This window comes from Perca flavescens, chromosome 15, assembly GCF_004354835.1.
Source record: "Perca flavescens isolate YP-PL-M2 chromosome 15, PFLA_1.0, whole genome shotgun sequence".
NCBI lineage: Eukaryota > Metazoa > Chordata > Actinopteri > Perciformes > Percidae > Perca > Perca flavescens.
The window spans coordinates 6,657,467-6,670,099 of NC_041345.1; the positions used below are offsets into that span (position 1 = coordinate 6,657,467).

General features: G+C 41.2%; 1 protein-coding gene across 2 annotated transcripts in view; it reads right to left on the minus strand.

Moving 5' to 3' along the window:
* LOC114569627 (protein kinase C beta type) overlaps positions 1 to 11,957 on the minus strand; it is a 100,549-nt gene extending 88,592 nt beyond the window's left edge. For both annotated transcript variants that reach the window (XM_028599583.1, XM_028599582.1), the window contains exons 1-2: positions 11,554 to 11,957; positions 9,850 to 9,881 (exon numbers count right to left, since the gene is read on the minus strand). In XM_028599583.1, coding sequence (XP_028455384.1) covers positions 9,850 to 9,881; positions 11,554 to 11,732 — 211 coding nt within the window. In that variant the 5' untranslated portion in view covers positions 11,733 to 11,957. The remainder of the gene's footprint in view (positions 1 to 9,849; positions 9,882 to 11,553) is intronic.
* Positions 11,958 to 12,633: the final 676 nt, after the last annotated feature.

The following is a 12,633-nucleotide window of genomic DNA, read 5'->3' on the forward strand; positions in this document are numbered from 1 at the left end:
CCGGACAAGCTTGACCCACATTGGCTGCCTTATCCATCAGGATATGTCTCCAAGGTGTCACCGTGGCAACGGGTGTACTATTGCTGCAAATGTCAGCAGCAAGGACAACCAAGCCATAAAGGAGATAGTGTGTCAATCTGTAACTGAAAGTAAGCACAAGTAGACAACCAAACACACATTCTGAGTGATCAGAGTCTTCAGATGTGTGAAAGAAGATCGGAGCAAAAAGGAGCTGGCCCTCACCGACAAGTAAAATTAGACTTGGTCACACACACACACACACACACACCTGTGGTATAACAAACACACACACAGACCTATCAGATAGCCACCACTGACGTCTGATAAACAGAAAAAAATCCTGTTTTAAAGTTGGCTTCTCTCACTCACTTTTCTAAATAGGTTAACCGAACAAGGCATACACACATATACCTCTTAATCTATATCTCTCACATTAGATTCTCAAACATGCTCACACACTGACAGATACATACACACAACAGCTGTTTAACACCCTTCACAATAAACTGAGAAGAGGAAACAGTTATGGGAGGAAACACGCTGCGTGTAACTGTAGAATGACTATTAGAAAAAATACTATAAACAAAGCCACAATAGAGCCTCAGTTTACATGCATTTATAGTTCAACAGTTGCAACAACAATGTATTGCATGAATGAATTAAATTTGGTTCGACTCCAGCTCTTGAATTCCTCTTTTTAAATTAGGCCATGTCATGCCTGTACACAATCGGCTAACTGCTCTCATCTGTAGCTTCAGATGGGTGCGGCAGTAGAGCAAAATTCAAAATTTATTTCCTACACAGCAGTCTCCTCCTAGTAATAAGCAAAATGAGCCTTCCCACATAGAACATAAGATTCATATTATGTTGTTGTGTACCTTGAGCACAAGCTGTTTAGGATGCAAGTTTGTTGTGTCTGAAAAGAACCAGGGGAACGAAGGAAAAATCAATGCACTATAATGCTGCAATATTTTTGGCCCCATCAATAAGCCGACTGAGGCTCACTATCAGAGTTGTTATACGCACCACAGTGGCATGGCATGAAAGACTGCACAATAGTGTTATATAACATGAACCCTTGAAAATGCTGAAAATAAAGTCCTTGAACATCTGTTTAGACGAGGTCAATGCTTCACTGAAAATAATCAGAAGACAGATTTAAAGATCACACAGGATGCATCGACAACTATACTGCTAATAGTTCCCTTGTGTTGCCTTTATGTGTTGTATTCTAACAATAGATGGACGTAGCATCAGTCATGTCACCCATTGGTTTGCGGACTGCCGTTTTAAAGCAGGGAGTTTGCATTTTGGCCGTTGCCATCTTGATATGTTGGAGTCAGAAGTGACCATATTTGGACAAGAGGGCAGAGCTGGGGAGGATGACGCAACTAAGACTGTGTTGTATGTGGTTTTAATGGAGCCACGCTAGGCTAAATGCTAAAGAGGTTACCGAACGCCGAACAAGACATTTTTAGGTCACCAAAATGTTCCATTTAACTTTGATGAAATGAAAACACACAGTGAGAGGGTCAACGTTTTAAGATGAAAACATGGACAACAGCCAAAACAAGTTCACGGCTATTTCAAAAAGACTTGAAACTAGCAACTGAGACAATAAACTCGCCCCCTGCGGGACATAAGATAGAATGCAGGTTTAAGGCATCTCCGCATTGGCTTCACTTTTCAGGACTTTTGAAGTTGCTGCTTGGTTCTAAGATGTGAAATTGTTTTCACGTGGAACTGATTATGATGCCGACTTGGCCAGGACTCCTTGGAAGAAGAGATCCTGTATCTCAATGGGATCTTTCTGGCTAAATGAAGGTTAAATAAAATTAACAACAAAAAAACATTTTGAAAGGTTTTCTGCTATAGTGAGGATTTGCTCACAGGTTTTTGAAACCCAATACTGAACGTGGTATTTTAGGCCATGCTCACAGATTGACTATTATGTCTGGTGGTCGTTCGGTCCAACAACTATTACATGGATTGCCATGAAAGTTTATACAGACGTCTATGCTCCCCAGATGTTGAATCCTACTGACTTAGGTGACATTCCTCTAGCACTACAATGAGGTTGATATATGTGGTTTTTAGGGAAATCCATGCATAACTAGTGGATGGAGTGGATGTCAAATTTTGTACTAACATTCTTGTCCTCCTCGGGATGAATTGGGATCACTTTAGGGCAGTCAAACTCACTGACCCGCTGGCAAAGTGCCATGGACCCCGGACTCCACTTTGAAAATCACAGTGGTATGTGCTTTGCTGACTTACTATAGTGGAGACAAATGATGAACTTCTAACAACTGAGTGTTGGCTCATTTGAATTGAAATCTCCCTACATAATCTTTATAATGTATATGTTTTGAAAATAAGACCGCAAAAAAGTAAATCCAATTTTCCAAAATTTCTGATTTCAGTAGTATATGTATCTTATATAAACAGGAGAAAGCTAATTGTTTAAAAAGAAAACATTTTAAAACACAATATTTAAATGTTCTGCCTCTTGAACCACATGCATTTCTGCCGGCCACAGGATTGAGAACCACACATCTTTATTCTCCGACCTGTGCTTTCTGTTATCTCAATAAACACATCTGTCGCTTTTTAGTCCTTTTCCTTTTTTCTGGCGCTTTTCAATACTCTCCTTTCACACCTACACACTCAGACCCACCTCCTCTTCCATCCCCCTCTCCACACCCCCATCCATCTATCCATCCATCCATCCCATTTGGTGGAACTCTCAGTGGATCACTTGGGCTATTTATAAAAGCATCAAAGCCCACAGCTTCCAACACACAGCCACTAGAGAGAAAGAGGGGGAGATAGAGAGTGAGATGGCGGGAGAAGTGGGGAGCTGGAGAAATGGTGGAAGGAGGAGAGCGCGGGAGCTAAGACAAACACGGAGGGAGAAAGAGAGGGAGAAATACTGAGAAAGAAAGGGTAAGAAATGGGAATAATGGGCAGAGATAGGGAACGAAAGCTGCAGAGAAATGGGGGAAACAACAGAAGATGAGGAAGAGAGAGAGAAAACAGAGGGAGTGAGACAGAAAGGAGAGAGCAATAGGTCAAAAGAAAATCGGGGAAACAAAGAGCACAGAGGAGGTGGAAAAATGAAAGACTGGATGACAGAATCAGGTTTTTATCCATTTCCCTTTGCTTCGGGATCTCAATGATACACCTCAACATCAGCTGTGTGTGTGTGTGTGTGTGCGTGAGTTTCTGTTTGATATGTTCGTGCATGAATAGCCGTTTTGTTTTTGTGCATGCATTTGTGTGGTCTGTGTGTGTGTGTGTGTGTGTGTGTGTGTGTGTGTGTGTGCATGCATGCGTACGTGCATGTGTGTGTTTGTGTGTGTGTAGGAGGCAGGTTTTGGATCCGGCGACCTTCCACCCACACAGGTTGCAGTTGCAGTAGCACCTGAGCTGTGTTCGCCACCGCCAACAGACCCAGTGTTTGCAAATGTTCACTAACTCATTTGAACCCGAATAGGCTCATGAAAAGGCGGAAAAACGTATTATGTGAATCCAGAGGAACTGTGGGCACCGTGCCAAACAGCAGCTTGATGGTTCTTGTTCAAAGAGGTGAAAGAGACGCCCGATTAAACCAAAATGCAAAAGACACCATGAGTCAAAAGGAAGCTTAAATAGTGCCTTTTTATAAATACAGTATATACATACATTTTTTGCCTTTTGAAGATTGCTAATAGCTGCAGCAAACAACACCTTTATGGGCTCGTTTTAGGTGCAATCTAAAGAGATCTCTTGTCTCTATGTTCTACCTCTTCTTCCCTGTCCATTATCTCCTCTGCCTGGCAGAAACATCTCACCCACCAGCTCTCATTCCAGCATACCTTTCTCATTCATTTTCAACCATCTGCCTTGTTTAATTTATTCAATTTTTTTTTTTGTTAGAATATATGTAATTGTCCTCTGACTGCAGGAACATACCACTTGGGTTTTGTGCAGCTCTCTTGAACAAGAACATGATCTGAATTCTTTAAAATCAAACAGACCGCAAAAACATTGTACAGCAATTTGTCTTGATGGCATCGTCAGCAACAGCACAGCATGATATCGTATGCAAAAGCAGACCTCATATACACGATAAAAGGATTATATTTAGGATGCTGAATAGAATGGTGGATTGAATACATTATGGAGAATTTTACAGAGCGTACGTCTGTTCTATTTCTGCCCTAATTTATCCTTCCTCAAACCTTTTCTTTAATTCTCTTTTTTTCAAGCCTAGCCTTCTCTTTTTTTCCCTGTATTCGGTTACTGTAAACTGTACTGTATGTTCTCTGTATATTAGGTTTGATATTACATTCTGTAACATTACAATACCACAGTGAAAACAGCACTTTTTTGTTACTGCTCTCTGAGGACATGGAACATGCTTTTCATCCTGTTTTTCCCTGCGCTTGCTATGAGCTACGAACTTTCACATGTAATCCTCGTCTCCTTCCTACACCCTTCCCACTCACTTTCTCCCCCTTTTGTCTCTCCCTCTTCCCTCTATGAATTCCACCCCCACTTTATCTTCCTTTGCTTCTCCCTCCTCCCCTTCTCATCTCACTGTCCTTCTTTTCCATATTTGCAAGCATCTAACATTGTTTTCTCCATCTAATTCTCCCTTCCCCTCCTTATTGCCCTATTTGCTACATTTCTTACACTCAGTCCCCCCTCCATCCCTCAAGCTCTCTGAAGGGATAATTTGTCAATTATCCAAAGTCTGTGAGGAGACAGCGGAGGACACTCGACAGCCTGTTACACACACACACACACACACACACACACACACACACACACACACACACACACACACACACACACACACACACACACACACACAGCTCACCAGCTCATTTAATTGAACATGAAGCACATGCACTGCACAGTGTACACACACACACACCACAAGTATAAAATATTCTCAAAACACACACATACTACAAGCTGCTACCCTTTGAGTACTGCCCTCTTTCTAGAGTGTGGAAAACTAAACTGCAGAATCTCACAGAGACATTATCATTTATTGTTTACAGCTACAGCAACACTGAGGCAGTGAGCTGCTCTGACCACCAATACTGTTATAGAGTTACACAAAATGCAAAACCCAGCCAGCCTCACTGCTTGCATTCACAGTAAAACACTACCCAACCCAGGGTGCGAACTATGGGGGAGCTAGGGGGGAGCTCGGCTCCCCTTAATAAGACATGGGCTCTCCTGAAAACGTGATTTGTAAAAAATAATTTTTTTTGGGGGGTAGGTGGGGGGATCTCTAAAAATATTGACAATGTGTCATTTTGATGTGCAATTGAAGTTTTGTGTAATGTGATCATCGTGGATCATTATGTGTAAAATTGCAAAAATATCATTAATTCATGCATGACGCCGATTTAAACCTAATTCACTTCAATAAAGATAACTACACATGCTATTCTTGTCATGAGCATCAAGGTGTGCCGGCGCTGCGGTGCAAATTCCACTCATGTTTAGTACATGTTAACTCAAAGATTAGTACAAAAAATATCAACGTTGGAGGCCATTAATCTGCGTGCAAAGTCCTTGAAATACATTCTGCCGATAGCATCATATAGCCATGGCAAAAAGAAAACTGGGCAGTTTAAAGAAATTGTGTAGCGATGACATTAATAGCACGACCGATTCACCCGCTGCAAGCCCTGTTAGCTTATCTTTGTAAGTCATTGTAAGTCGCAAGTGCACCGCCCCCCCGGTGAAAAAGAAAAGTGGGCTCCCCCAAAGGCCACGCTATAGTTCGAAGACTGACCCAAACAGCTGGGTTTGTCATCCAAAATCTGAATTACTAGCATCTAAACCCCCCTGCAGATGCGGTTCAATTTGGAGTGAAATTTTGTCCATCATAGAACTGTGGCTGTTGTCAGCTTAGATTTGATAGATACTGGGTATACAGATGGACAGTAGAGTAGTCAATTATGCTACAAATTTCTTTGGATACCTTTTTCCACAACAAACTGCATTTTTAGCAGATATGGTGTGTAATGGAAAGTTTAAATATCACTGAAATCAAACTAAACAATCCAACTTTTATGTTAGTCGGGCAGGAAATATAAGCTGCTCACTCTCTACACCACATCCTTCTTGGGTATACATATGACCACAAGCTGCTGCTCACTGGAACAGATTAAAGGCTACTGTTGGGGGTTCTGAGTTCTCTGTCCAGACCCACAGCCTCCTGCTTAAACTGTTTAACAATTCATACATTTGACTTTATGACAAGAGTCTTCCTGATATAATGTGTAGTAAGCTGTTAACATTTACAACAAAGCAAGGAAGACTAAACTGTGGGCGCAAATCAATCATTACTTTGTCAACAAAAAAATATTATTCCTCTTTTGGCTCACTGGCACTTAAAGCAACCAAAACTGAGGAGGTCAAATGTCAGAGCTTCAAAACCCTGTGATGCTACAATTATCAGGTAAGAGAGAAGGAATAAGAAAAGTAAAGAGAAAACAAAATTGAAAATAAGATCATTTCAGAGTGACCAGTGGAATAGAACAAGATCTGATCCAGGTAGCGAGAGCAAACAAACAATCCATAAACACCGTGTGAGACAGTAATGGCACCGACCGATTTGTCCTCTCAGGTCTCAAACTACTGATAAACTGACAAGAGACAGAGGAGCTGTAGAATACACAGCCTGCCAGGTCCTATTGATGATTTGACCTTTCAATGAAAGACATGTAAACACTGTTTTAATTATTCACACGACAATAAATGATTCAGATATAAAATACTCTAATAATACACTACAGTATATCACGCTGCATACACACAAACACCTTCCATTTAGTTATGTGAGGATTATGTGACTGTCAAACAAACACAACTATGTAAACCCAAGGGGCAAAGCACACCTAAACACTGACCTCACTGTGTGTGTGTGTGTGTGTGTGTGTGTGTGTGTGTGTGTGTGTGTGTGTGTGTGTGTGTGTGTGTGTGTGTGTGTGTGTGTGTGTGTCCTTGCAGAGGAATTCCCTTTCTCCCTGAGCTCTACAGAAGTGATACCCTGCTCAAGATGGACAAATGGGTCGGAGAGCAACTCAGGACATGCACACCAACAAGACACACACACACACACCTCTGATGAAAGCTAAGTGCAAAGTGTTGCTGAGTCACACACACACTTACGCATGCATGCACATACGTACATATGCACGCACACACGCAAATAATAATAATTTGAATTTCATAATTTTAATAATTTCTCCTTCCCTTTTCCTCATTTATCCATTGATCTAGGGCTGGGCGATATAGAGAAAATCAGATATCACAATATTCTTGACCAAATACCTCGATATGGATATTGCAACGATATTATATGACAATTGGTGCTTTAACAAAATATCCTCACACTTAGATTTTAGATAAATAATCATCAGTAATGTGGACATAATGTCTAAGTGGGGAAAAGGCAAATAATAGAACAGTTACAACAGTCTGGTAAATTCAGAAAAGGACATCACTTTACTGTAATGAAGCCTTTAAAACCAGGAAAAGACACCACTTATGTCATATCACGATATTACGATATCCAAAATCTAAGATGATATCTAGTCTCATATCACGATATCAATATAATATCGAAAGATTGCCCAGCCCGATCTACCAGTGCCCTCCCTCAGTCCTGGTATCAGAGTGTTTACAGTAGGGGACCCAACACCTGCCACCACACCACCACCACACCCATTCCTCTCCAGAGGCACCGAGGAGCCCTATAGTACAGCGGATGCGTCCTCTAAACGACACTATTGCCCCATTACGTATACAAATGGGCCAATTACCAGCTAACCCACTGCTGTGCTTAACACCAACTCTTCTATCCTACAGCATATAGATGGTTGCATCTTCAATATTTCACTGTTGCTAGGAGACATAAAAATCCTTGAACACATCCAGTTGGCTGCTAATACAAGTGGAAAAGACATAGACTTCAAGCAAATTGATAAAAAAACACAAAAGCCAAAAGCACCACAATATTTTTTTTTATGTGGACTGGAGATGGTTCTCTGATAGCTTATGTCATGTCCTGTGGAAAAGCCCACAAAGCCGGTGCTGGATCTGTCTCTGCTCTACGGAGACAGAGGATGAACGAGACAGGGATCGGAGAAGAAAGCAAAGAAAAGCAAAGCTCAAGGTTTCTTCGTCAGTATGGTGGGTCAAATGGCACCAAGTACTACAGCTTTTTATCAGTCTTTTCGGAGGTAGACGAAACCAGCAACAGCCACACAATCAGATGTCTCGCTACGCTTTATCGTTTCAGGAAGTGAACACTATCTCGGTTGATGAACTGATCCAAAATGAGCCAACTTAAACCTCTTACTTTATTCTCCATAATGGGTGCACACTGTTTAATTTTGAGCTTTGTGACAGAGTGCTTCTTGCTCACATGTCTCTTAAAGTCATGTAAACAAAAGGCATTTTTCTCAGAAGATATTTTGACACAGTAAAAAGCATGGATGTACTGTGAATAATGAAATTAAAGCTATAGTGCGTAGTTTCTGTCACCCCCATGAGGAATTCTAAGTAATGACAACCACACTGTCGGCGCTGCCACATGATACAAGCCTTACGTGATCGCACACGCGCCCCCACCCCTCCCCCACTCAGTTCTAAGCAGCTAAGGAGGACACGGAGGATTAACAAAACATGATGGATTCTTCAGAAGAGGTCATTAACTTCACTCGAGTTTCTGCGCAGGAAAGTCGCCGGACGACACGATCTTCTGACATACTGAGAAATCCAGAGAGAGTTGAGTGGAGCTGATAGTTCTTAATTAGTTTTGTAGCAACTCATTTGGCAATGGCTTGAATGTAACGGACGTTTATTAAAATCAAAAAGTTACTCACTAAAGTTTTAACAATAGCTGAATTCCATTTAGCTGCTTCAGTTTCAGAGTCCTTTATGTGTATCTGTCTCACTATCGTGGCTTACTGGGACAGTTGAATGGAACAGAGCCAAAGTTAATGTTCTTAGTAACACCTGTGCTTTTCCTACTATGACAAGTCAAAATCTTATTATACATTTGACTTTTTTAAAAATAAATAAAATTTTCACTGCTTTTATAAGTCGGCATAAAAGCAGTGTTTTATGCTGACTCACTTGCTTCTACATCCTTGGTCACTTTCCAACTAATACCTAAATCTACACCTATAGTATGCTTTACTATGAACAAAGCACCAAACTCCTGCCTCCACTTCCAGACTTGCCTCTGTTGCACCACGTGCTTTCCCACAGAGACCTTTTCCCTGATCTTTAATGGCTCTATTCGTATGAAAAGCTTAATCCACAAGTCTCATTATTTAAAAAAAGGTCTCATCCCACATGTATTTAAATATGTAGAAAACCAATTGCTCAATCAACCAATCAAATCTCATGGAGTTGCAAGACTATTTTAAACTGCTATGCTTTAAATGATTTGCACAGCAGGGAGGCTGACTGGCCTGTCAAGGTAGTGATGTTTTGAGTCAAGATTTGAGCTTTTATAAATGGTGTTCATTAAAATCCACTTTATACAATGACACTGAATAAACAATGGCATGCTCTCATGTCTTTAAATGCAAGTTTTTGTCATACTGTGATATTGATGTTTTTTTTTTAAGAATTTGTGACTTAAGGAGCTTAGAACTTATGTTTGCTTGAGCACTCTGGAAAGGAAAAGAAGTAAAGAGAAAGAAGTGTGTGTGTGTGTGTGTGTGTGTGTGTGTGTGTGTGTGTGTGTGTGTGTGTGTGTGTGTGTGTGTGTGTGTGTGTGTGTGTGTGTGTGTGTGTTCCACCTACCTTGACACTGGAATCCCTGCTTGCCAAAACCCCTGTAAAGACAACACACACAGAAAACAAGTTAAACATTGTAAAGGCCTGCACACGCGCGTGCGCACACACACACACACACACACACACACACATATTTCTGAAACCCTCTATTTTTGCCTTAAGACATTTCCATAGAAGCAAATGCCAAATACTGTCTGCCATTTTTGTGTAGCTCTAGAGCTTTTCATCCAAAAGAGCACAAATTAAACACATACATATCGAAAGATGCAGGCAGTGAGGAAATTTGATTATTGTATGAACAGTACAGTTCTGAGGTCAACTTACACAAACACACTCACACATACTATTCTGTTAGACAGGGCTGCAGCTGCCCCAGGGCAAAATGGTCAATTACACCTAGTCAATGGTATGGGGAATGCTGGGATGCCTGCAGATGCATGCATACACACGCACAAACACTTGAGTGAACATACATTCAGCCCTGCTTATTTTCATATTTTGATTACAAATAGGTGTGAAATCTCATTTTCTCATTGTTTTTTCATTATGCTTATTGACCCAGTTAGATAAATAGATAGATAGATAGATAGATAGATAGATAGATAGATAGATAGATAGATAGATAGACAGATAGATAGATAGATAGATAGATAGATAGTCAATTTGATAATCTAAACAGGTCAAACACTTATACAGGGTGCACAGTGTTCCTCTATTTAATATTTACAACCCCATTATATTCCCATGAACGTGCACACACAATCTTCTAGGTCAAATCATTTAGCCATTCACAAATTAAAAAGCCCATCACAGGAGTTAAATAATGGCCGTTTTGGGAATAGTGCACAGCACAGATAATAATAAACGGGACAAATTAGGCCAACCTAGAGCAGAATCTCATTTAATAACCTGAGTGCAGACACTGTCTAGTAAACCCTTGGGGGTTGCATGGTGACATGTCTGCACAGGTGATTTAGAAGAGATAATGAAGAGAGAAAGGAGGAGCAGCAGGAGAAATGATGGCTGAAGTTGTGCCAGTGTTTGACCCATGTGTTACCACTCTGGCTGCAATTCACCGCTTTTGGAGGATGTTCCATTTTTGCTCAGCCTCTCAGTTGCTCTGCCTACTTCCAGTAACACCATCAAACAATGGTCTGCAGCTATTCCTTCCTTATTGGTGCAGCCCACATATCTCTCCGTCTTCCCTCCTGCCTTACCCATATAGCATCAACAAGTACAAGAATAAGTCAAAATCAATGTTTATTTTGAGAAATCTGTGCAGCCAGTGCAGCCCTCCCACTTTTATTCCTGCTGTAACTTTATGATGTAATAGCCTAGGCTACTATCAAACACTACAGCCATTTTGTCTTTTTTCATTTCAATAGGCCTCATCTCTCCCTTTCTCTGCACTTGTTTCATTTAAATTGCCCATTAAATCATGAACTAAACTCAACTTGTCCTGTCATTCTCTCCCTTCTTTAACCTGTATATTCCATCTCTAGGTGCACCCACTCATGTCAAACTTAAATAGGCTATCTGTCAATTATTAATTTTTTTAACAATATGCCATATCTTATCTTTCTTTACCTTTACCTAAATCTATAACAGCACAAACAAAAACCAAAACATTACATTAACTGAAATCAAGCCATTTTTTTTTAAACTGCTCTCCTGAGAGCCCCTCCATCCGTCCCTGTGCCCGCTCCTCACCAGATGAAGTCGGTGCAGTGGCTGCAGAAGGTGGGCTGCTTGAAGAAGCGCGCGATGAATTTGTGGTCCTTCACCTCGTGCACGTTCTTCTGGCGGAGGGCTCCCTGGCGCGCGAAGCCCCGCATGGGCTCGCGGGGTCCGTCCTCCCCGTCGCTGTTGGCCGCCGCAGAGTCTGCCATTCTCCGACTATTTGTGCAACTGTCTTTATTTTTATTTGTTTTACTTTTAACTAACCAACGCAAGTTGTTGGCGTCTCTGGGGTTGTAAAAGTCGCTTCTCGCGCGTTGTTCCGAGCGGAGGATTGAAAACGGTCGGTGCCGCGATCAGCTGAGAGTCAGCTTTCGGTTTGTTTAGGTTTTTGGAATCTTGTCTGTCAGAGTGGACGAGCTGCCGCCGCGCTGCTCTCTCTCTCTCTCTCTCTCTCTCTCTCTCTCTCTCTCTCTCTCTCTCTCTCTCTCTCTCCTCTCCGCTTCCTCCTTTTCTTCTGAGCTCACAGAGAGCAGTTGACTACCAGAGCGAGAGAGAGAGATAGAGAGAGAGAGAGAGAGAGACAGACAGAGAGACAGAGAGAGAGAGAGAGAGAGAGAGAGAGAGAGAGGGTTCCGTAAGAGGGAGAGCTCTTTCACTTCCTTAGGCCCTAAATTGTCTTGATATGTAAGAGCTATTTTGGAGAGTTTGAACTGTAAACCATTAAAGCTCATTTAGGCTATGTCTCCATGCCATGACACCTTCTACCTAAAAGTGTAGTTTAATTAGTTCGTTAAATGCGACTTTCAAAAACCAAGCATCCACAAAGCTGAATGGGCACTGAAACCTACATCAAATGTTAAAAAAAGAATCTGTATTATGAACTTCTTTTTACCCATTCAATTTCCTTGCATAGCCTGCATTTAAAGTGTTAATCTGAAGCTCGTCCTTTTTGTTGAATGCCTTAAATGTTAATGAAATGAGTGTGTTGCCTCTGGAATGGGTGACATGGATTAAATCATCTAGCCCCATAGCCTATATGTGTTTTACATTGCAATATTCATAATACATTGGGGCATAGTAAATCTCTATGGATTAAATAACCATACTGAC